We start from the raw sequence: 26,400 nt of genomic DNA, 5'->3' as shown, positions 1-26,400 counted from the left end.
CAGATTTTTTAAATAAACGCACATAGTAATAATATAATATGTAAGATACTAATTTTACTTGAAAGCACAGTTCTTTTAGTAATTGTATAGTCCATGTTTTTCCTATTTTTGGTAAATAAAATGTTCTTTGAATTCTATATAATTTGTACAGTTTTTTGTTTTGTTTTGTTTTGGTTTGGTTTGGTTTGGTTTTTGTTTTTGCTTTCCATTACTGAGCTTTGTGAATTTACTTTTGGGTGAAGTATCATGATTCTTTTACTAAAAAGCACTTGTAGAGTATTGCTTCAGATAGACCATTCCAGGAAACAGGAGATTTGCTGTGTTATGTGACATGTTGTGAGTGATGAATGAGCTAAGGAACAAAGGCAAATGAAGGAGAGATAACGAGCTTGTAAGAACTGCAGAGGCTGTATTGCAGTTAAGTGTGGTAGCACTAGATTATCTAAATTTAACAGTATTTGTCCAGGCTGAGGCCAAAGAATTTTGAGCTATTTTCAGCTGCAATATAGTAAGCTTATTTTAGAAGCATGTTTGACTACTAAGTGACATATTTTGGCAACTTTTCACAGCATCTGGGTCTCATCTAAGTAGCATGTATTTGGGATTGTGGATGCCTGCTATCTCTATTCAATTATAAGAGTAGAATTGGCAGTTTACAATAAGAGATGCCTGTGTGTGTGTTAGGGTCTATAAATCTGGATGGTTGGGGTGTAGATGCAGAAGAGTAATGATTCTTCTTTGGTGGTAAACTACTGTATTCTTCTATAAACCACCATTGCAACAGTGTATCTTCTACATTTGTAGGAAAACATGTAAACAGGGATTCTCTTCTCTCCCTGAATTTGGTGATTTGAATATAAAATACGTTCTAATCCCAAATATGTCTGGAAAATGTTTACTTATAAAAAGTGTCCTTGTTTTACCTGCACAGATTTTGAAATGTTTGTTACTTTGATGACATCCTTTCTGTTCCATACTTCAAATTAGCTCACATAGTTACATGGCTTTATAATTATCCTTTAGATTTCATGTTCATGTCTAGTTAAAGTTTTATTATTATTCATAAGCTATAAGTACAAATTATATATTAAGTTGCCTGTGTCTCCTTGATTACTTATATTGGGTATAGTCACGTAGAAACATGACTGACTACTTGAAATCCTAAGTAGAACAGCATCACAACAGTAATTTTCTATTTTATTGATATGTGAATTTTGATACATTTTTTTTCCTAGAAAGATTCAAAGACCTCTTCAGTGCATCTTATTCAGATTCTTTCAAAAGAGTACCTATGTTTTCTAGAATATGATATAAATGTGTATTTTACTCTCGATAACATAACTGCCACAAACTCTTATGACCAGTTACGATTTATAGAAGTTCTTGTTTTCTGACTACTTGGGGTAAAGATAGGTTCAAAAATGTATTGCTAATGGGCTAAATGTGTTTATAATGGACTATATAAAATCTTTTCCTCTTCTCATATTAGGGAATGGGGTTGTCCTCTGTCTTAAGAGAAGGCTTCTGTGTTCTAGAGTATTAACAACTCTGAAGAATTAATTCGTAGGTGGATGTGGGGGAGGAAAAAAATTTTCCTCTGACTCTGAGTTCTTGGCTGAGACTGTTAAAATAAAAGACAGGTGAACAAGAGAAAAACAAGTTTATTAACATGTACCTCATGTACACATGGAAGATAAGCAGGGGAAAATGAGGAACCCCTTAAGAGGCAGATTACAATCCAGGATTAAAAATCATATTAATGGGGAAAGTTGGGGAGTAGGATGTAGGCCTCTAAGGGGAGAGGAAATGAATTTTAGGAAAAACAGATGGGTCCTTAGAAGAATAGATGGGAGATATGATAGTCTGTGAGAACGTTTGTCTGAGTGCAGCATCGATTACAAGTCTCCTCTTCTGTGATGTCAGTCCTCCCTTGTTGATGAAATTTCCAGGGAGGGAATTTATGACAGTTGAGGTCCTTTAGGCAGATAAATGGAGTTTGGAGAAAGCCTCCCCCCGGGGGCTGGGGTGGCTCAGTCGTTAGACATCTGCCTTCGGCTCAAGTCATGATCCCAGAGTCCTGGATTGAGCCCCGCATCGGGCTCCCTGCTTGGCAGGAAGCCTGCTTCTCCCTCTCCCACTCTCCCAGCTTGTGTTCCCTCTCTTGCTGTCTCTCTCTGTCAAATAAATAAATAAAAATCTTAAAAAAAAAAAAAAAAGCCTCTCCTAACATTTGCTGTTTTTCAAGTGCCTGTGGCTCAAAATAATGTGTCAAAGGGGCATATTTTGGGGTTGCATGTCCAGAATCCCTGCAGCCATATTTGGGGTGGCATATTCTGCTACCCTTCGTTCTGTTACTGCATTCGTGGTGTACACCATTTACTTCATCTAGCCTTTTATCTCTGGGTTATTTGCAGATATAAGATAGTGCCAAAGTGATGAAGAGATATGAACTGACACCATTTTTAGTTTGCATACAAAAAAAAAGATGGTGAACTGGATTTGCCAATCTCTGCTCTACCTAGTTTCTCTATTTCAGAAAGACATACTACAGTCTTTACTGTGATGCAGATTCATTTGTTCATTTTTTTAAGGTTTTTTTATTTAAGTAAGCTCTACACCCAGCATGGAGCTTGAACTCATGACCCTGAGATCAAGAGTCACACATTCCTGCAACTGAGCCAGCTAGGCACCCATTTATTTTTTAATAGTTTTTCTTCATAGGAGGTTTATTGTGTCTGTTTTATCTTCTTGGTGAATGTTGCTTTTTACCAGTATAAAACTTTCTCCTTTTAAAATTTTTATTTAATTTATCTAAAGGATTCTTTTTTGGCTAGAACTTTATGACATCCAAGAATGATACTGCCATTCCTGCTTCTCTTTGTTCATGCTAGCCAGTATTGTGCAAAAGCGTAGTCCGCAAACCACATTAACTCCCAATCCACAGTAAAACAAAGAAAATATTAATTTTTATCTTGGGCTTGATTTTTCAATAACTTTCACTGTGAAGGTTTTAAGGCAATTTCACTTGGCTACCTTTCTTTTTGCGCATATGTTAATAATGTTCTAAAGCTAAGATAATGCTATCCAGAACTATTAAGTGTGCGTTTATATATTTTCATGGTTCCTATTGTGTCACTGTCAGGGGGAAAACCCTCATCCCAGCTGCTTTTGGGTCCAATGCTTGGAAACTAATGATAATTGATACTAATAGGATTTCTTAAGTTATCTTCAGTTTATCAAATATGTCATTAGGAGAGGATAGTTCCTGTTTTGTAAATAAAGGGGAGGAAGCTGTTAACATTTGCTGACACATTACATTGGCAGTTTTTGAAGAATAACCCTCTGAAATGGGACACCTGGGTGTCTCAGGCAGTTAAGTGTCCAGCTTTGGTTCAGGTCATGATCCTGGGGTCCTAGGATCCTAGAATTGAGCCCTGCCAGTCCCGTCTCATCATGTAGGGTTTCCTGCTAAGCAGGGAATCTGCTTCCACCACCCACCCCGCCCCCCGCTCCTGCTCCTGCTCTCATTCTATCAAATAAATAAAATCTTAAAAAGGAAAACCAAAAGTCTGAACTGCTGTAAGTTTTAATAAAAATAAGTTTTCACAATTGTTCCCTTTCTGTGCTTCTTTAGTCGTATAACATTGTTTATATTGTGTGCAAGGTCAAAAAGGTATGGTCACTGCTTTGCTAGTTGAGAATTTATAATATAATTTTTTTAAAAAATCTCTTAAATATCTATTTCAAGTTGCATTTTATAATTTTATTTATATAGCTTTATTACATAATAATATGGCCTTATTATAAAAGCCTTAGATGAAAAAATGTCTATAATTGTCATTTTTAGTGGTGGGCAGTTATAAAAAAATTTAAAAATTACTTTTACACCTACAGTATTTGGTTGTGTGTCAGATTTTGTGTTCTCCTTTTTAAACTGTTTTTATGAATCAGGGTTGAAATTTAATAAGGAAGACTACCATGCTACTTATCTAGGTAATTCTTTGTATATTACATTTTTAAAAAAATTAAGGTATAATTAACAGTTAATATTATACTAGTTTTAGGTGTGTAACACAATGATTTGGTATTTGTATATGCTGTGAAATGATCACCACTATGTCTAGTTACCATCTGTCACCATACAAAACTACAAAAAAAATTTTTACTTGTGATGGGAATTTTTGGTATTTACTAACTTTCAGTACTTTTTTTTTTTTTTTTAAATATTAGAGCATCTTATTTACAGGGGAAGGCTTTCTTTTTCTCATTTTCTTTATTCCTCTTTGCTCAGTTTCATAGCACAATTTTGATTTGTTTTCCAAAGGGTGTAGGTCAAGGGAGCTACAAATCAGATGAATAAATTTTCATATTTTGTTTTATGTATATTCATAGAAGTATCTGGCAAGTACTTTAGCAGTGCATTCTGCAAGTGATTCCAGTGCTATACACCCAAGTGGTATCATTATTTGCTTTTCTCTTGAAAAACCTCCTTTTCTTCCACTTTACTCTCTCTTTCTTGATACCAACAAGTGTTTCAAAACAAGAAAAGGCTTCTCCTTAAGAGGTTGTCTGATGTGGGGAAATTCTTTAGCAGATGACTTATGAAGAGTAGAAAAGTTAATGTTTTCTTCACAAGTTCATCATGTGTTGCTTGGGCACTTTTTATTGATGTTGTTTTTCTTGACTTTTTTGAGTTGTGGGCACTTGTCTTATTGAAATAGGCAAAAGATATAGGAGGTAAAACATAGCTTCAGATATTATGGTATCAGTCATTCCTGATACGTGATACTTAGAAATAGAGGAACCTTTTTTAGATCTTTGGAAGAGGAGACAATAGATAACTCAGTGTGTGTGTATATATATTATATGTGTGTGTGTGTGTGTGTATATTCACTTTTAGGCACCAAATAAATGGAAATATTTGGTATTATAAATTCTAGCACAAACGGTTTACCAAATCATTCTGATAATTTCCAAATCTTACATTGAGTTTTGAAATTGTTGATATGGTCTTTTATTTTGCTTAGCTTTTACTAGTTTTAATGAATAAATGCTTGAGTTATAACTTGACAAAATAAATTTCATTAAGTGACTTACCCACTAAATTGATAGTCATTAAATAACTTGGAGTTTCAGTAAGTAGAGACTGTCTCATAGAATCAGCAATATTTATGGTGCTGAATCCTCTTTCAGCTCCTAAGAGCAGTTATTTTCAAAAATATTTTCAGGGGTGCCTGGGTGGCTCAGTCAGTTAAGCATCTACCTTTGGCTCAAGTTCATGATCTTGCGGACCTGGGGATCGAGCCCTGTATCAGACTCTCGGGTTAGGGGGGATTCTGTTTCTCCCTCTCTTTCTCTGCCCCTCCCCCTCCATTCATGCTCTGTCTCTCTTTTTCTCTCTCTCAAATAAGTAAAATCTTTAAAAAAATGTTTTCAACCCTTGTGATGATATGAAATTTTGTGAATACCTTATTTAGGCCATAGTGGACACAGTGGGGTACTTAAGATAACATGCTCTTTTGTTGGAGTGCCCAGGATTCAAACCTGTTTAGTTCTGCCAACTAATTAATTATAAGCTGGTAGGTAGGGTTGAGATGGAAACATTTTGGAGGGTTGACTAGTGCAGCGTAGGGAACCAAGTAATCAGAAAGGATGCCATTTATGGATGGAGCATCTTGAAAACCCTTTTTAATGCCAAAAACTCTTGATTTGTTGGATATTGGAGAACCTTCCAGGGGTTTGGGCAACAGCTAATTAGCAACCACATTAAAAACACTTTAGTATTGTAGCAACTAATATATCTCTACTAGGGCATATAGCTGAATATTAGTCTGGGTTGTATGTTAGGCAAAGGAAAGAATGAAATTCAGACTAACCTGCCCCTTGTAACCCTATGTCACTTAAACTCCAAATATCTGCCCATATGACAAAGCTATGTATCCTGTTATCTCCTGGTTTCTGTCCTTCCTAGTCTGTTCATCTTGTTTTGTCTGTCTGCTGCCTGAAACATCTTGTCTTGGTATTACTTGAAAATAATAATTTAAAGAGTTAATCTAGGACTAGTTGGTGTCAGAAAATTAGTGGTTTATTCGGAAGTAAGTCTTGCCAGTAGCGTCTTTGGAAAACAAAGGATAAAAATATCACTGCACATTGAATTTTCCTAAAGTTGCTTTGGAGTGTTTCTGTGGGATTATTTAGCTTGCCAAGGAATTTATTCCTTGTATTAGATTTATTCCTTGGTATTGGATTTACCAGTTGTATTAGTTTCCTGCAGCTGCCATAACAAAGGATACAAACTTGGGTAGCTTACACAACAGAAATTTATTTTCTCACAGTTCTGGAAGTTAGAAGTCCAAAATCAAGGTGTTGGCTCAGTTGGTTTCTTCTGAAGCCTGTGAAGAAAAATCTTCTATTCCATGCAGAGTTGCTAGTGGTTTCCTGGCAATCTTCTGTGTTGCTTGGTGTGTAGATGCATCACTGCTATCTCTGCTTTCGTCTTCAGATGGTGTTCTCTCTGTATCTCTTTACAGTCTTCTGTGTGTACTTGTGTTCAAATTTCACCTTTACATAGGACAGCAGTCATATTGGATTAGGGCCCACCCCAGTGACTTCCATCTTAACTTGACAATGTCTGTAAAGACCCTGTTCCCAAAGGTTACATCTTGAGGTACTTAGGGGTTAGTACTTGAACATACCTTTTTGAGGAGATAAAATTCAAACTATGGCTACTAGTATATTAAGGTTTTCTTTTTTGTTTCAATCATAGGAATTTGAAGATAACTGCCATAGTGGTTTTTATCAGTGTTGATTTCTCTTAAATATTTGAAATTTCTCTTAAATTCTAAGCACATTTTTTCTAAATTATGTAATTTATACTGGAGGCCAGTAATCACCCAACCAGATTATACCTGTTTAAGTCCTGTTTTCTATAAATATGTTTACTATTTTGTGAAAGTATTTTTGCTTTTGAAAGTTTAATGTAAATAAATCTGATGTGATAGGTGACAATTTGAAGTCTGTATGCTACAGGTACCAAATTTTATTTCCTTTGGAAACCTTTCATATAATGTTTTTCTAGTCTAACCATGGCACATTTTCTTATTGTATTTCTTCCTTAAGCAGTGAGTGTTAAATCTCTCATTTCCTGAAAGTTTCCACAAGATAATGAGAATAAGATCTTATTTATAGTGTTAAAATAAACCAGATTAAATATTCTATTGTCACCAGTTATTAGACTTGTACTTTTACTTTACTTCCTTGAAATTCTTCCAAGTTATGTTGTATTCACAAGTATGATTTCAGATAGTCTTTAAAAAAAAGAAAAATCAAAGGGAGAGTTCTCTGTTTTTAATGAAAATCATTGGGAAAGTATTAGATACTGTTGAACTATTCCTTTTAAACACTTTAAGTATACTAATAGTATAAATATATTTGTGCAGGTTTTGACTGGATTGTCTCGTCAAAGTTATTCACCTTCTGGCTATCAGGATTTCAGTAAATGGGAATCAGTGCTGAAAATAAAAGAAGGACTGCTAAGGCAAAAAGAAATTGTAATTGATCGGTGAGTCTGGTTTTTTTTTTTATTACTAAATATTTTAGGCATACAGAAATGTAGATTATGAAAAAATACCTTTGTATCCACTACTTAGAGTTTAAGAAATATCATCTTACAAATACAGTGATATCTCATGTCTGTCCCTCCCTCATCTCACCCCCCTCTGCAAACCTCTGTGAACCTCTGTGAGAACAGGGTTGGTCTGTTGGTCCATCTTTCTGTTTTCTGCCACCCTCCTGCTTACATTAGAGTAACTCATTTGGAAACTCCTTTATGTCTTTATACATGTAGAAAGTTAGTTGCAATGCTAATGAATTATCAAAGATACAAGGTGTATCTTTGTGTTTTACACTTGGGAACTATCAAATTGGAAAACTACTTTAAAGTCCTAATACTTTAACTAATGTATGTTAGATCTGAATATGCAAAAACTATGAACATCATGAATGTTTAAAATTAAATGACTTACAGGTAAATGTTTTAGAAATTTTGGGGGACAGTCCAAAAATTTTGCATTTTTGAGTACTGAGGCTTCGAAAAAAAAAATTTTATACTTAATAGACAGTCTTCTGATTATTTTGAGCAATAAAGGTTAATAGTACTTAATTATATTATCCTTGATGTATATTGGTTCTACATAATTTATGTATACTTTAGGGATAGTTAAACTTGTGTATCATGGTAATGGGGAAATCATCTGAGGAGGTATTTTTTTTCTTAATGTTAGTTATTGCTTATTTTCATATGCCTATATGGCATAAGGTAGTAGACATTTTAGTATTAAGATTAAATCTTAATTCAAACATTTAAATGTATTTAAGAGTCAAAATTTCGAAATATTTTGTTTAAATATTTACCAGTATTAAGCAGGGCCTACTGGAGTAGCATTTGAGTGGCTCAGTTGGTTAAGAATCTGCCTTGCTCAGGTTGTGATCCGAGGGTCATGGGATAGAGCCCAGCATTGAGCTCCCTGCTAAGTGGGGATCCTGCTTCTTCCTCTCCCACTCCCCCTGCTTGTGTTCACTCTCTTGCTTTCTCTCTCTCTGTCAAATAAATAAAATCTTTAAAAACAAACAAACAAAAACCCTTCGTGAGAGGCGGGGTGGGGTCGGGGGGTTCTTTATGCTCACCTGGGAGGAGAGACCACTACTTTGTGAAGTAGAAGCCTTCTTATTTCTGTACTTAATAAATCTTTGCCCCTTTCCCTAAATGGCTTGCCCTTGAATTCTTTCTCACACAAAATCAAGAAGCCTCCTGGCAGTGGGCCTGAGGCCCTCCCTCTTGAGGCTCTGCCTCTCTGGCATCACTTGCATACTTGATAAATGAATGAAGATTCTAGAAGATATGTGATTAATTTTATGAAAAAGCTATTTAAAAATATTAGCTATTTTGCAGTGAAGAGATGGGACGATGGAAGCAGGTCACAGAATTGATGTTGCTGGAGGAGGGGGGTCATGAGCCAAGGAATGTGGGTGGCCTCTGGCAGTTGGAAAAGGCAAGGAAATGGATTCAGACCCTACAGCCTCCAGAAAAGAATGTAACCCTGCCAATACCTTGATGTTATCCCGTGAGACCCGTGTTGCATTTCTAATTTACGGAACTTCTGACTGAGGACATGACTGGAAAGAAAGATGTGTACCGAGGCCCAGCCATTAGGGCTCTCTGCAGAATCACTAATGGAATAATGTTGCAGGCCATCGGGAGATACATGCTCCACACTGGTGTCTTCCTTACACATGATGAAGGTAAGCCATGATGTGGTTAAGCGCTGGGTCAACAAAGCGCAAGAAGCCGCTTCCAGCAACAACATTATGGTCCAGTACCATACATTGGGAGTCCTGTATCACCTTGAAAAGAACGATCGCCTTGCTGTTTCTAAGATGTTGAATAAATTTACTAAATCCAGTCTCAAATCACAGTTTGCTTACTGCATGCTGATCCGAATTGCCAGTCGCTTACTAAAAGAAAATGAAGAGGGCCATGAAAGTCCACTCTTTGATTTCATTGAGAGCTGCTTGTGAAATAAACATGAAATGGTTATTTATAAAGCTGCATCAGCTATCATCCATCTTCCTAACTGTACTGCAAGGGAGTTGGCACCTGCCATTTTAATTCTTCAACTTTTCTGTAGCTGTCCTAAGCCAGAGTTGAGATACGCAGCTGTGAGGACCTTGAACAAGGTGGCAATGAAACACCCCTCTGTTGTTATTGCCTGTAGTCTGGACTTAGAAAACTTGATCACAGACTCAAACAGAAGCATTGCTAGTCTGGCCATTACTACACTCCTCAACACAGGGAGTGAGAGCAGTGTGGACAGGCTCATGAAGCAGGTATCTTCTTTTGTGTCTGAAATCTCAGATGAGTTCAGGGTGATGGTTGTGCAGGTAATTAGCGCTCTCTGTCAGAAATACCCTCAAAAGCACAGTGTCATGATGACTTTCCTCTCCAACATGCTCTGAGATGATGGAGGTTTTGAATATAAGTGGGCCATTGTGGACTGCATAATCAGCATTGTGGAAGAGAACCTTGAGGGTAAAGAAGCAGGTCTAGCCCACCTTTGTGAATTCATTGAGGACTGTGAACACACTGTTCTGACTACTAAGATTCTGCACTTGCTGGGCAAAGAGGGCCCCAGAACACCTATCCCCTCCAAGTATATCTGCTTTATTTTTAATAGGGTCGTACTGGAGAATGAGGCTGTCAGAGCTGCTGCTATGAGTGCTTTGGCTAAATCTGGGCTCAAAATGAGAATCTTCTCCCAAACATCCTAGTACTCCTACAAAGGTGTATGATGGACATGGACGATGAGGTTCAGGACAGGGCTGCTTTCTACTTGAATGTGCTACAGGAGAGGTAGATGGCACTGAATGCTATGTACATCTTTAACGGCCTCACCATCTCAGTGCCAGGGTTGGAGAAAGCCCTCCACCAGTACACACTGGAGCCTTCAGAGAAGCCCTTTGACATGAAGTCTTTTCCTCTTGCTATGGCTCGTGTCTTTGAGCAGAAAGCAGAACTTACACTTGGGGCCAGTAAGCCAAAGAAGTTGGCTCCCTCCAGGCAAGACATTTTCCAAGAACAATTGGCTGCCATTCCTGAGTTTATGGATCTGGGACCCTTGTTCAAGTCTTCTGATCCTGTTCAACTTACAGAAGCAGAGACGGAATATTTTGTTCCTTGTATTAAGCACATGTTTACCAATCACATCGTGTTCCGGTTTGACTGCACCAATACTCTTGACTACCAACTGCTGTAGAAAGGGACCATGCAGGTAGAGCCGTTGGATTCCTTGAGGTGCTGTGTTGCATCCCAGCCCCCAGCCTCGCTTACAATCAGCCAGGAATATGTACAGTTTGGTTCACCTGCCTGATGATGATTCGACCGCAGTTACAGCCACCTTTAGCTGCACCATGAAGTTCACGGTCCGGGACTGCGACCCTGACACTGGGGTTCTGGCTGAGGAGGGCTATGATGATGGGTACATGCTGGCAGATCTTGAAGTGACTGTGTCTGACCACATTCAGAAAGTACTAAAGCTTAATTTTGCTGCTGCCTGGGAAGAGGTCGGAGATATATTTGAGAAAGAGGAGAATTTTGCCCTCAGTTCTATGAAAACTCTCGAAGAAGCTATCAGCAACATCATCACATTTCTGGGCATGCAGCCTGTGAGAGGTTGGACAACGTACCTGAGAACAAGAATTCCCATTCCCTCTATCTGGCAAGTATATACAGAGATGGCTATGACTTATTGGTGAGGTCCAGTGTGGCCTTAGCAGATGGAGTGACCATGCAGATGACTGGCAGAAGCAAAGAGGGAACACCTGTAGATGTTATCTTAGCTTCTGTTGGATAAATTTTTACTGGGCAAGATGAAGTCGATGCACACTTCACTGTCAGTGGGTTTTTAGGCTAGTGGCATGAATTTCCCAGAGTCATACTTTTAAAGATAAATGTCTTTGGAGAAGCAAATTAAATACTTGGCCCTGAGCCAGCAGATCAAGCAAATATCTGTCCTCATGCAGGTAAATTTTTTTTCCTTTTTTTTTTTTTTAATTCACTTGGTCAGCTTTGGCATGACAGTACAGCTTTGGGTGATCTTGCAAATCAAATACTATCCTGTACCCCAGCTACTTAAACCTCATTATATTCTTTAATTTAATGTGCATCTGAAGGCTCCTGACAATGTTGGAAAGCTTTTATCACGGGGGGGGGGGGGGGGACAGAGTCCATTTTTGTCAAAATTCATTTTTATTAATAGAAAATAAACACTTATTCCAGTTTCAGTTGTTATACTTGAAATTGCTAATAAGTAATTTAAGGGGCGTCTGGGTGGCTCAGTGGGTTAAAGCCTCTGCCTTCGGCTCTGGTGATGCTCCTAGGGTCCTGGGATTGAGCCCCACTTAGGGCTCTATGCTCAGCAGGGAGCCTGCTTCCCCCTCTCTCTCTCTGCCTGACTCTCTGCCTGCTTGTGATCTCTGTCAAATAAATAAAATCTTAAAAAAATTTTTTTAAAATAATTTAAAATTTAAAAAAATTAGCTATTTCTAGTACAAGTGAATTTTATATGTGGATTTAGGACCCAATGGATATATATTTTACACCTACAATTTAATTCACTTGAATCATACTTGAAATTAATACATACATTTATCAATACATACTTGAAATTAATACTTTCTTTAACAGACTAAAATTCAAAATTTTATTAATATAGATGCAGTCTCCCTCAGTTAGAATTAATTGGCTTTTATTATTTCTTTGAACACCATTATAATTACCATTCCATTTGGTATAAGTTAATAGGTGTCTTAGTTCATTTGGGCTGCTATAATAAAATACCATAGGCTGGTAGACTTATAAACAGCAGAATTTTATTTCTCCCAGTTATGGAGACTGAGAAATCCAAGATCAAGGCACCAGCAGATTTTTTGTCTAGTGAGGGTCTTCTTCCTGTTTCATAGATGGTTGTTTTCTTGCTGTAACCTCACTAAAAGGGGCAAGGGAGTTCCTTGGGGCCTCTTTTATAAAGACACTAATCCTATTCATGAGGACTCTACCCTCCTGACCTAATCACCTCCCATAAGCCTCCATCCGCCTTATATCATCACACTGGGCATTAGAATGTAATATATAAATTTGTTGGGGGGCACAAATAATCAGTCTATGATAGTTAGAAATGTATGTAAGTATCAACGTACTCTATTAAAAATATATATTTCCTAACTTCTTATACTACAGAAGAATACTAAGGAAATAATCCAAAATAATTCAAGTTTCTCAGTTTTGCAGTTCTTTATCCGGTCTCATTCATCTATGCAGTGCCCTTCTTATGCCTAGTTTTAGAGCATGAGAATTAATTGGATGAAGGTATGTAAAAGCCCTAATATGGCCTGATGCATAGACACCATTAGCAAGCAGTGGCCACATATACACCATTTGTAAATAATAGTTAGGTTTCCATGCTTGCCTCTCCTCAGAGGACTCTGAGCCCCCTCACAGAAAAGACTGTTTTTTAAACATTTCATTACTCATAACAGGTATTCAACCAGCATTCACTCAAGAGAAATAGCTTCATTTTAATGGAAAAAAGGTTAAGGTTGCTGGTTAGCCTGTGCGGTTACTGGTAGTAGTAGTTCTTCTGATGGTTTGCACTTTGTGATTGCTTAGCTTTTGCTACGGGATTGATCAGCTAAAATTTAGGGGTAAGTCAGTGCACTTGAGACTGATGCAGAGAGGAGACCGTTATATCTTCTGCAATGATACAATAAATTATTGCCATTAGTAAATGACACTGGCAGTCTAGGGAGGAATTCTCATTTTGTTATTACTTGCAATTTGCAGTATATATGATTCTTCTTCAATTGCATATGAAAGTAAAATCTATTGTAATTGTACTAGTAAGCTTTTAAAATCAGTAATGCATTCTTTGGTATAGTGTGGATACTTTTTTATTGAATTCATAATGTCCTTCAAATTCATCTGCTTTATAAGCTAAGATTTTTGATCAGATTTCTCAAAGTAAAGCTGAGATGTACATACCATGGTTATTAAAAATTACTGAAACCCCAGTCTTATGGATTTTGATCAATTAACGAGATTTTGTTCATTGCAACTTATGTACATGCCTTTTACTTTGAGAAGAACTTCATGATGCAAGAGTATTTTCCATCACAGGTGTTGAAGTGAGATTTGATTATCTTTATCAGCCGATTTGAGCATTTAAATATAGTTTCAATAGTTCATTTCTAGGTGAGTTGTTTTGGTTGTTTATACCTAGGCATATAGTATTTTAGAATTAATTTCTAAATCCACAGTTGATCATGAAGCAACGTCGGGGTTAGGGATCCTGACCCCCTGCACAGTTGAAAATCCATGTATAACTGTTGACTTCCCAAAACTTAAGTACTAACAGCCTACTGTTGACCCGAAGCCTTACTGATGACATAGTCAATGAATGCTTGCATTGTGTGTTGTAGTATTATATATTGTACTCTTACAGCAAATCAGAGAAAAGAAAATGTTAAGAAAACCATAAGGAAGCAAAAATACATTTCGTAGTATTATACTGTGTTTATTGGAAAAATCTGCATGTAAGTGGATCTATGCAGTTCAAACCTGTGTTGTTCTAAGAATCATGTGTATTCTGTTTCAGTCCCATCTACTGTACTGCAATTCAGTTTTAACACTAAATACCCTAAGTTAGCATCAGACTCCACAGCTTTAAGGGCACATAGTCCCTAACAAGACCAAGTAACTTCTGATGCCAGTTTGAAGGTGGCATCTCCAGGTCAACCACACTTCTAAGCAACTAACTACAAATCTGGCTAGTTCCCAGAATTTTCATTGGAGTTTCATTGTGTAGGCATGATTGATCAGATCATTGGCCACATGATTGAACTCAGTCTCCAGCCTCCTCCTTTCCCTGGTGGTTGGACTGGCTCAAAGTCACAAGCTCTAGTTCTGTGGTCGGCTTTCTGGTGAACAGTCCCCATCCTAAAGTTTGTATCTAGGGCCCATGAGTCATCTCTTAGCATAAACGCATGTGTCTTTCAGGGGGCTCATGAATAACAAACACTCCCAAGGATTTAGAGTCTCCTTCCCAGGAACCAAGAACAAAGGCTTTTTCTTTATTATTCTTTATTATTGATTCTTCATTATTTGCAGAATCTTAAGATTTGTAGATAAATGCATAAGAATCCTTTTAATATACCTTGGGAGTATTTTGAGGCTAATGCACTTAACTTTGTTTGGCAGGCCCACCTTTGAAGAAATAGAAAATTCTGACTAGTCCAAGAAAAATTAATACGATCATCCTCTTTCCATCAAATTAAAAAATACAAAGTATATTTAGAAGTACGTTTCAAAAGTAAAGCCCAGGGCCATATTTTGTCTTGTCCCCAAATGGGTGAAAGCTGATTCTGGAAGCTAAGGGTGAGGAGGTAGGTTCTTCAAAAGTATGTTTTATCCCTTTTTTATAGACTAGAAGTGGTTAAAAAATGTGAATTAATGGAATAGGGGGTAAATTTCCACATGGTTGTAAGTTTTTCCTTTTATGTGCCCTCTTTTGAAATAGTTTAGGAAAAAAGAAATACATGGAAAATTAAAAAGAATAAAATCTCTTGGTCCTTCTTTTCCCACCCTAGACCTTTGGCCACCTGTGACTTTATTTCAGACCCCTCCCTCTTTTTATTTGGTAATGCATGAGCGATGTCTCTTTGATAACAATTTCTGATAAATTATTTAAGATGGCTATTGAGCATACTTCATTTGGTGAATTATATAATGGTGAATTAAAAGCCATTAATGATACTAAAACTGACAATGGCAACTTTTTTCATAAACCAAATTTAATTAGAAAAGAAAAGGAACCTTCTCAAAAGGAACCTCCTCTAAACCTATCTCAAAAGATGCATGCTATTGCTTTTTTGTATTTTCTCAGCTAGAGACTGAATTTGTACATGTTCATATTTGTTCACTGGGATCAGGGACAGGATCACTGCAGTTCTACCTAGGTCCAGTATTTCCTTTAGTAATACAAGTTTTGTAGCAGCTCCTTGATTTTTCAGTTTCAATTTAATTTTTTAAACCTACTTTCTGATTTATAAATGTGATATGTGTTGGGTAGTCTACTTATTTCCTATTTTGTTATGTTGTAGTGACAGTCCCCATTCTGGTCAGGACCTCACCATCTGTTCTAGTTAATTCCAGGCAAAAGGAATGACTGGGACTTGATGGGTACCCAGAAGCTTCTCCAGCTCTCATCTTTCTTTTATTTTTCCTTCCCTTCCCTTCCCTTCCCGATGACATATATATACATACGACATATATATGTCGTATGTATATATATGACATTTTTCTTTATCCATTTATTGGTAGATGGACATTTTTCTACTTTGAATGTCACCTTTGTTTGTAAAAGATATTTTTGGCTGATACGTACTTCCTGACTGGCAATTATTTTCTTTCAGCACTCTGAAGATATTATTCCGTTGTCTATGGTTTCTCTTAAAAAGTCATCCACAAGTCTTACTGCTACCAGATTAAATGCACTCATATTATTTTTTGGATTTAGTCATTTTTTCCATTTGTTCTCAGCAGTTTTTCTATAATGGGCCTATGTATTGTTTCCATCTTGTTTGGTATTCTTGGGGATTGAAGTACTTCTTGATTCCAGTTTGATGTTTTTCATCAGTTTTGGAAAATTCCTGGTCTTTATCTCTTCTAATATTGTATTTCTGTTTCTGCTAGGACTGCAAATATAATATGTTTGACTCTATCACCATTTCTCATGTCTTTTTTTTTCTTAAGTAGGGAAGAGGAAGGAAGGAAAGGAGGAAAGACCGTGATTTAAATGTTTAACTTAAGAAGGCCAGTAAAGGAAGAGTTAATGTAAAAGAGAACAAAGGAAATAATAAAACTAAGGGCAGAAATTAATCAAATGGATAAATCTCTGGTTCTGCTAATTAAGGAAAAAGACTCAAGATATTAGGAATAAAAAGTGATGTAATTATAGAAATTATAGAATTATAGAAAGCGTTTTTAAATCATTGGTATAAACGTGTATCAATAAATCTGAAAAGATAAAAGAAAATGAATAATTTTAAAGGAATAACAAAATTGACTTAAAAAGAAATGGAAAACTTGCATAAATGTTCAAGAAATATAATAAGATGACGTTAACTAGACTTATTGAGGAGATCATTTCACAGTATATACACATCAGTATGTTATATGCAATCATTGTTACACACCTGAACCTAATACAATGTTATATGTCAATTATACTTCACTTAAGAAAAAATAATCAGCAATTATAAGTCTTCTAGATCCAAATTGGTTTTAGGAGTAAGCTTTGAAGAATCTTTGTATCTGTATCTGTAACTTTGTAACTGTATCATTTTATTTATTTATTTATTTATTTATTTATATTTTAAGACTTTATTTATTTATTTGACAGTCACAAGTAGGCAGAGAGGCAGGCAGAGGGAGAGGGGGAAGCAGGCTCCCTGCTGAGCAGAGGGCCCGATGTGGGGCTTGATCCCAGGACCCTGAGATCATGACCTGAGCCGAAGGCAGAGGCTTTTTAACCCACTGAGCCACCCAGGCGCCCCTGTATCATTATATTTTGTTTTTTGTTTTTGTAGCTAGCATGTAGTTGAATCTTTCTTTTTATCCATTCTGACAGTGTCTGCTTTTTAATTGGGCTATTTAGACCATTTACATTTTGTGATTATTGATAACGTTTGATTTTAAATCTCCTGTCTTGCTGTTTTCTTTTCTTTTTTTTTAATTTTATTTTTTATAAACATATATTTCTTTTTCCCAGGGGTAGAGGTCTGTGAATCGCCAGGTTTACACACTTCACTGCACTCACCATAGCACATACCCTCCCCAATGTCCATAACCCCACCCCCCCAACCCCCCTCCCCCCTGCAACCCTCAGTTTGTTTTGTGAGATTAAGAGTCACTTATGGTTTATCTCCCTCCCAATCCCATCTTGCTTCATTTACTCTTCTCCTACCCCTTTAACCCCCCATGTTGCATCTCCTCTCCCTCATATCAGGGAGATCATATGATAGTTGTCTTTCTCCGATTGACTTATTTCGCTAAGCATGATACCCTCTAGTTCCATCCACGTCGTCGCAAATGGAAGGATTTCATTTCTTTTGATGGCTGCATAGTATTCCATTGTGTATATATACCACATCTTCTTTATCCATTCGTCTGTTGATGGACATCTAGGTTCTTTCCATAGTTTGGCTATTGTAGACATTGCTGCTATAAACATTCGGGTGCACGTGCCCCTTCGGATCACTACGTTTGTATCTTTAGGGTAAATACCCAGCAGTGCAATTGCTGGGTCATAGGGTAGTTCTATTTTCAACATTTTGAGGAACCTCCATGCTGTTTTCCAGAGTGGTTGCACCAGCTTGCATTCCCACCAACAGTGTAGAAGGGTTCCCCTTTCTCCGCATCCTCGCCAGCATCTGTCATTTCCGGACTTGTTAATTTTAGCCATTCTGACTGGTGTGAGGTGGTATCTCATTGTGGTTTTGATTTGTATTTCCCTGATGCCGAGTGATATGGAGCACTTTTTCATGTGTCTGTTGGCCATCTGGATGTCTTCTTTGCAGAAATGTCTGTTCATGTCTTCTGCCCATTTCTTGATTGGATTATTTGTTCTTTGGGTGTTGAGTTTGCTAAGTTCTTTATTGATTCTGGACACTAGCCCTTTATCTGATATGTCATTTGCAAATATCTTCTCCCATTCTGTCAGTTGTCTTTTGGTTTTGTTAACTGTTTCCTTTGCTGTGCAAAAGCTTTTGATCTTGATAAAATCCCAATAGTTCATTTTTGCCCTTGCTTCCCTTGCCTTTGGCGATGTTCCTAGGAAGATGTTGCTGCGGCCTAAGGTCGAAGAGGTTGCTGCCTGTGTTCTCCTCAAGGATTTTGATGGATTCCTTTCTCACATTGAGGTCCTTCATCCATTTTGAGTCTTTTTTCGTGTGTGGTGTAAGGAAATGATCCAATTTCATTTTTCTGCATGTGGCTATCCAATTTTCCCAACACCATTTATTGAAGAGGCTGTCTTTTTTCCATGGGACATTCTTTCCTGCTTTGTCGAAGATGAGTTGACCATAGAGTTGAGGGTCTATTTCTGGGCTCTCTATTCTGTTCCATTGATCTATGTGTCTGTTTTTGTGCCAGTACCATGCTGTCTTGATGATGACAGCTTTGTAATAGAGCTTGAAGTCCGGAATTGTGACGCCACCAACTTTGGCTTTCTTTTTCAATATTCCGTTGGCTATTCGCGGTCTTTTCTGGTTCCATATAAATTTTAGGATTATTTGTTCCATTTCTTTGAAAAAAATGGATGGTACTTTGATAGGAATTGCATTAAATGTGTAGATTGCTTTAGGTAGCATAGACATTTTCACAATATTTATTCTTCCAATCCAGGAGCATGGAACATTTTTCCATTTCTTTGTGTCTTCCTCAATTTCTTTCATGAGTACTTTATAGTTTTCTGTGTATAGATTCTTAGTCTCTTTGGTTAAGTTTATTCCTAGGTATCTTATAGTTTTGGGTGCAATTGTAAATGGGATTGACTCCTTAATTTCTCTTTCTTCTGTCTTGTTGTTGGTGTAGAGAAATGCGACTGATTTCTGTGCATTGATTTTATATCCTGACACTTTACTGAATTCCTGTACAAGTTCTAGCAGTTTTGGAGTGGAGTCTTTTGGGTTTTCCACATATAGTATCATATCATCTGCGAAGAGTGATAGTTTGACTTCTTCTTTGCCGATTTGGATGCCTTTAATTTCTTTTTGTTGTCTGATTGCTGAGGCTAGGACTTCTAGTACTATGTTGAATAGCAGTGGTGATAACGGACATCCCTGCCTTGTTCCTGACCTTAGAGGAAAAGCTTTCAGTTTTTCTCCATTGAGAATGATATTTGCGATGGGTTTTTCATAGATGGCTTTGATAATATTGAGGTATGTGCCCTCTATCCCTACACTTTGAAGAGTTTTGATCAGGAAGGGATGCTGTACTTTGTCAAATGCTTTTTCAGCATCTATGGAGAGTATCATATGGTTCTTGTTCTTTCTTTTATTAATGTGTTGTATCACCTTGATTGATTTGCGGATGTTGAACCAACCTTGCAGCCCTGGAATAAATCCCACTTGGTCGTGGTGAATAATCCTTTTAATGTACTGTTGGATCCTATTGGCTAGTATTTTGGTGAGAATTTTTGCATCTGTGTTCATCAAGGATATTGGTCTGTAGTTCTCTTTTTTGATGGGATCCTTGTCTGGTTTTGGGATCAAGGTGAGGCTGGCCTCATAAAATGAGTTTGGAAGTTTTCCTTCCATTTCTATTTTTTGGAACAGTTTCAGGAGAATAGGAATTAGTTCTTCTTTAAATGTTTGGTAGAATTCCCCCGGGAAGCCGTCTGGCCCTGGGCTTTTGTTTGTTTGGAGATTTTTTGATGACTGTTTCAATCTCCTTACTGGTTATGGGTCTGTTCAGGCTTTCTATTTCTTCCTGGTTCAGTTGTGGTAGTTTATATGTCTCTAGGAATGCATCCATTTCTTCCAGATTGTCAAATTTGTTGGCATAGATTTGCTCATAATATGTTCTTATAATTGTCTGTATTTCTTTGGTGTTAGTTGTGATCTCTCCTCTTTCATTCATGATTTTATTGATTTGGGTCCTTTCTCTTTTCTTTTTGATAAGTCTGGCCAGGGGTTTATCAATCTTATTAATTCTTTCAAAGAACCAGCTCCTAGTTTCGTTGATTTGTTCTGTTATTTTTTTGGTTTCTATTTCATTGATTTCTGCTCTGATCTTTATGATTTCTCTTCTCCTGCTGGGTTTAGGGTTTCTTTCTTGTTCTTTCTCCAGCTCCTTTAGGTGTAGGGTTAGGTTGTGTATCTGAGACCTTTCTTGTTTCTTGAGAAAGGCTTGTACCGCTATATATTTTCCTCTCAGGACTTCCTTTGTTGTGTCCCACAGATTTTGAACCGTTGTATTTTTTTTTAAAGATTTTATTTATTTATTTGACAGAGAGAGATCACAAGTAGATGGAGAGGCAGGCAGAGAGAGAGAGAGAGAGGAGGAAGCAGGCTCCTCACTGAGCAGAGAGCCTGATGCGGGACTCGATCCCAGGACCTTGAGATCATGACCTGAGCCGAAGGCAGCGGCTTAACCCACTGAGCCACCCAGGCACCTGAACCGTTGTATTTTCATTCTCATTTGTTTCCATGACTTTTTTCAATTCTTCTTTAATTTCCTGGTTGACGCATTCATTCTTTAGAAGGATGCTGTTTAGTCTCCATGTATTTGGGTTCTTTCCAAATTTCCTCTTGTGATTGAGTTCTAGCTTCAGAGCATTGTGGTCTGAAAATATGCAGGGAATGATCCCAATCTTTTGATACCGGTTGAGACCTGATTTAGGACCGAGGATGTGATCTATTCTGGAGAATGTTCCATGTGCACTAGAGAAGAATGTGTATTCTGTTGCTTTGGGATGAAATGTTCTGAATATATCTGTGATATCCATCTGGTCCAGTGTGTCATTTAAGGCCTTTATTTCCTTGTTGATCTTTTGCTTGGATGATCTGTCCATTTCAGTGAGGGGAGTGTTAAAGTCCCCTACTATTATTGTATTATTGTGGATGTGTTTCTTTGATTTTGTTATTAATTGGTTTATATAGTTGGCTGCTCCCACGTTAGGGGCATAGATATTTACAATTGTTAGATCTTCTTGTTGGACAGATCCTTTGAGTATGATATAGTGTCCTTCCTCATCTCTTATTATAGTCTTTGGCTTAAAATCTAATTGATCTGACATAAGGATTGCCACTCCTGCTTTCTTCTGATGTCCATTAGCGTGGTAAATTCTTTTCCACCTCCTCACTTTAAATCTGAAGGTGTCTTTGGGTTTAAAATGAGTTTCTTGTAGGCAACATAAAGATGGGTTTTGTTTTTTTATCCATTCTGATACCCTGTGTCTTTTGATTGGGGCATTTAGCCCATTAACATTCAGGGTAACTATTGAAAGACATGAATTTAGTGCCATTGTATTGCCTGTAAGGTGACTGTTATTGTATATTGTTTCTGTTCCTTTCTGATCTACTACTTTTAGGCTCTCTCTTTGCTTAGAGGACCCCTTTCAATATTTCCTGTAGAGCTGGCTTGGTGTTTGCAAATTCTTTCAGTTTTTGTTTGTCCTGGAAGCTTTTAATCTCTCCTTCTATTTTCAATGATAGCCTAGCTGGATATAGTATTCTTGGCTGCATGTTTTTCTCGTTTAGTACTCTGAATATATCATGCCAGCTCTTTCTGGCCTGCCAGGTCTCTGTGGATAAGTCTGCTGCCTATCTAATATTTTTATCATTGTATGTTACAGACTTCTTTTCCCGGGCTGCTTTCAGGATTTTCTCTTTGTCACTAAGACTTGTAAATTTTACTATTAGGTGACGGGGTGTGGACCTATTCTTATTGATTTTGAGGGGGTTTCTCTGAACCTCCTGGATTTTGATGCTTGTTCCCTTTGCCATATTGGGGAAATTCTCTCCAGTAATTCTCTCCAATATAACTTCTGCTCCCCTCTCTCTTTCTTCTTCTTCTGGAATCCCAATTATTCTAATGTTGTTTCGTCTTATGGTGTCACTTATCTCTCGAATTCTGCCCTCGTGGTCCAGTAGCTGTTTGTCCCTCTTTTGCTCAGCTTCTTTATTCTCTGTCATTTGGTCTTCTATATCGCTAATTCTTTCTTCTGCTTCATTTATCCTAGCAGTGAGAGCCTCCATTTTTGATTGCACCTCATTAATAGCTTTTTTGATTTCAACTTGATTAGATTTTAGTTCTTTTATTTCTCCAGAAAGGGCTTTTATATCTCCCGAGAGGGTTTCTCTAATCTTCCATGCCTTTTTCGAGCCCGGCTAGAACCTTGAGAATCGTCCTTCTGAACTCTAGATCTGACATATTACCAATGTCTGTATTGATTAGGTCCCTAGCCTTTGGTACTGCCTCTTGTTCTTTTTTTTGTGGTGAATTTTTCCACCTTGCCATTTTGTCCAGATAAGAGTATTATGAAGGAACAAGTAAAATACTAAAAGGGTGGCAACAACCCCAGGAAAATATGCTTTAGCCAAATCAGAAGAGATCCCAAATCGTGAGGGGTGGGGAAGGGGATAAAAAGAGTTTCAGAAAGGGAAAAAAAGGAAAAGAAAAAAGAAAAAAAGAAAACCAGTAATGAAAAAATATAAAAAGGAAAATATATATATGTATATATATATATTAGATAAACTAGTTAAAAAACGTTAAAAAAGAAAAGGGTAAAAGTTAAAAAAATTTAGCAGAAGAAGAGAAAAAAATTGAAAAAAAAATTAAATTAACTGCAAGGCTAAAGAATCTTGGGGAGAAAGCCATGAGTTCCGTGCTTTGCTTTCTCCTCCTCTGGAATTCCGCTGCTCTCCTTGGTATTGAAACTGCACTCCTTGGTAGGTGAACTTGGTCCTGGCTGGGTTTCTTATTGATCCTCTGGGGGAGGGGCCTGTTGTAGTGATTCTCAAGAGTCTTTGCCCCAGGCGGAGTTGCACCACCCTTACCAGGGGCCGGGCTGAGTAATCCGCTTGGGTTTGCTTTCGGGAGCTTTTGTTCCCTGAGCGCTTTCCATAGAGTTCCGGAGGACCGGAATGAAGATGGCGGCCTCCCAGTCTCCGGCCCGGAGGAGCCGAGAGCCCGGGGCCCCACTCTTCAGTGCGCCCTCAGAGAACAGCGCCCAATTACTCCCGTCACCCTCGCCTCCGGCTGCGCTCCGAGCTGACCGAACCTGCGACCGGTTCAAGGCAACCCCAAGCTGAGAGTCACTCCTCAGCTCTGTCTCTGTAGTCAGCTTCCCGGTTCTAATACCTGCAAGCTCTGCGACACTCAGACACCCCCATCCTCTGTGACCCTGCGGGACCTGAGGCCATGCTGACCCCGCGTGCGGTTCACCCCAGTTAAGCCTCTGGAGCGATGTCCCTCAGCGGAACAGACTTTTAAAAGTCCTGATTTTGTGCTCCGTTGCTCCGCCGCTTGCCGGGAGCCGGCCCCTCCCCCCGCGGTCTATCTTCCCGTCGCTTTGGATTCACTTCTCCGCCAGTCCTACCTTTCAGAAAGTGGTTGATTTTCTGTTTCTAGAATTGCTGTTCTTCTTCTCTTCGATCTCCCGTTGGATTTGTAGGTGTTTGTAATCTTTAGATAAGCTATCTAGCTGATCTCCCGCTACCTGAAGTAGTCTCAGCCTGCTACTTCTCCGCCATCTTGACTCCTCCCTTGTCTTACTGTTTTCTAATTGTCCCATCTGTGTTGTTCCCCTTTTTTACTTTTGAATTGGTTGAGTATTTTTTTAATTCCCTTTATATCCTTTGTTGGCTTTATTAGCTATAACTCTTTATTGAGTTATAATAGTGGTTGCTGTAGAGTTTATAATATACATCTTTTTTTTAAAAAGATTTTATTTATTTATTTATTTATTTGTTAGAGAGAGAGAGAGCGCGCGCATGAGTGAACACAAGCAGGGGGAGTGGCACGTAGAGGAGAAGCAGGCTCCCCACAGAGTAAGTGGCCCAATGTGGGACACGATCCCAGGATCCTGGGATCATGACCAGAGCAAACACTTAACCGACTGTATAATATACATCTTTAAAGTGCAGTAGTCTGCCCTTAGCAGTGCTATATTACTATACTGCTACATGTACAATGTAAGAATCTTATGAAAATATACTTCTAGTTTTCCTCTCCCAGTCTGTGAGCTATTTTGTTGTACATTTTACTTCTACACTCTATAAACCCCACAGTACTTTGTGGCTTTGTTGGTTTGTTTGCTTTACACAGTCCATTATCTTTTAAAGAGATTTAAATAATAAGAATGGTAATGTATTTGCTCATGTAGTTATCATTTTGGGTGCTCTTCTTCCTTTTGTGTAGGTCCACATTTTCATTTGGTATTTTCCTTTTGCCTGGAGGTGTTCCTTTATCATTTCTTGTAGTTGAAGTCTGCTGTGATAGATTCTTTCATCTTTTAAGTTTTCAAAAAAACCTGTTTTTACCTCTGTCTTTGATAATTTTCATTAGATGAATGATTCTAGGTTGATAGTTGTTATTTTGCTTCAAGTTTACCTTGGGTAAAAAAATTCTCTAGATTGATAGTTTTTAAATTTTAATACTTTAATGTAATACTTTAAAGTACTTTACTGTCGTCGTCTTTGCATTGTTTCAGATGAGACATCTGCTATTTTGTTTAGCTTTGTCTCTCTGAATGAATTTATCCTTTGTTCTCTGACTACTTTTAGGATTTTCTCTTTATCATTGATGTTAAGCTATTTGATTAAGATGATCCTTGGTTTTCTTTATGTTACTTGTGCTTGGGGTTTTCTCATCTTCTTAGATCTATGGGTATATAGTTCTCATTAAGTTTGGAAACATTGGCCAGTTTTCTACAAAATATTTTTCTTGTCCCTCCCCCCCACTTTAGGTATTCTAATTACAGTATGTTCAGTCTCTTAAATCCCACAGCTCACTGATGCACTTGAGTTTTTTTCGATTTGTCTTTTTTTCTCTATTTCCTTTTGGATAGTTTTTATTGCTCTCTTTGAATTCACTAATCTTCTCCTGCAAATAGTAATCTGCTTTTAATCCCATTCAAGATAATACTTTTCTTTTCTTTTCTTTTCTTTTTTTTCAAAGATTTTATTTATTTGACAGAGAGAGAGATCACAAATAGGCAGAGATGCAGGCAGAGAGAGAGGGGGAAGCAGGCTCGCTGCTGAGCAGAGAGCCCAGGACCCTGGGATCATGATCCGAGCCAAAGGCAGAGCCTTTAACCCACTGAGCCACTCAGGCACCCCTACTATGTTTTCTATGTCTTTATTTAACATAATTGATCTAGTTTTTTGAACATATAAAAACAGTTCTAATAACCAATTTAGACTCTTTGTCCATTAATTCTATCATCTGTGTCAGTTCTGGTTCACTTTCAGTTGACTAGTTTTTCTTTTTAGGTTGTATTTTCCTGCTTCTTTGCATGCCTGGTAAGTTTTGATGAAGTACCAGACATTATGAATTTTAGCTTTTTTTTTTTTTGGATGTCACATATTTTTGTATTCCTGAACTTTGTTCTGCAGTCACAATTGACCTTTGTTGAAAATTGCTGCTAAATGATGCCCTGTGAATTAGGAAGTTTTCCACGTGGCATTTGAAAACAGGCACAATTCTAGGCCCCAAGTAAGCAAGCCTCAGGTGCAGTTCCTTCTAAATCTTTTTGGTTGACCATCATCCCTGCACATGTGCACTTTAAGTAGTTTTCCTCATGTGTTTATTCATTATCACTCCGCTGAATAGTCAGGATGACTGCACTGTGAACTCTAGTTGTTTTCATTTTTCCAGTATCCCATCTTTGTCCTTTCAGCTCAGAGAGGGCTCTTTACCAGTGTTGGGTGGGACCTGAAGCAGTAGGCTCTGGCAGTCATAGAGCTCACCTCATTTGTTGCCCATCTCCCAGAAGTCTCTGTTCCTAAATAACCAATGTCCAGTGTTTTGAGAGTCGTTGCTTCCTGTATTTTGTTCTGTTTTGTAGCTGTGTCAGGCAGAAGGGCACACCTGGTTTCTGTTACTCTGTATTGGCCAGAAGAGGACATTTAGTTTTCTTTTGTAAAGCTTTAATTCTTTGAAAAGTGTCATGACTCATCTCTCCTAATTTATCTGTTAACTATTTGAGGTTTTCTATGTGAATTTTCTTAAAGGATACTGTACATAAAACATTAAGTGGCTCTGAATAGAATAAGCTTTTTGAT

General features: G+C 37.7%; 1 protein-coding gene and 1 pseudogene across 3 annotated transcripts in view; both read left to right on the top strand.

The window, feature by feature from the left end:
- The window catches only part of CEP85L (centrosomal protein 85 like), a 173,018-nt gene that overhangs the window by 83,255 nt on the left and 63,363 nt on the right, over nucleotides 1-26,400 (top strand). For all 3 annotated transcript variants that reach the window (XM_032862395.1, XM_032862396.1, XM_032862397.1), the window contains exon 4: nucleotides 7,440-7,561. In XM_032862395.1, the coding sequence (XP_032718286.1) occupies nucleotides 7,440-7,561 (122 nt within the window). The remainder of the gene's footprint in view (nucleotides 1-7,439; nucleotides 7,562-26,400) is intronic.
- LOC116870535 lies at nucleotides 9,165-11,587 on the top strand (annotated as a pseudogene).

The sequence above is a fragment of the Lontra canadensis genome, unplaced genomic scaffold (assembly GCF_010015895.1).
Source record: "Lontra canadensis isolate GAN:19392208 unplaced genomic scaffold, GSC_riverotter_1.0 scaffold23, whole genome shotgun sequence".
NCBI lineage: Eukaryota > Metazoa > Chordata > Mammalia > Carnivora > Mustelidae > Lontra > Lontra canadensis.
Note: the sequence above shows the minus strand (reverse complement) of the source record. Positions and strands in the feature narration are given on the sequence as shown.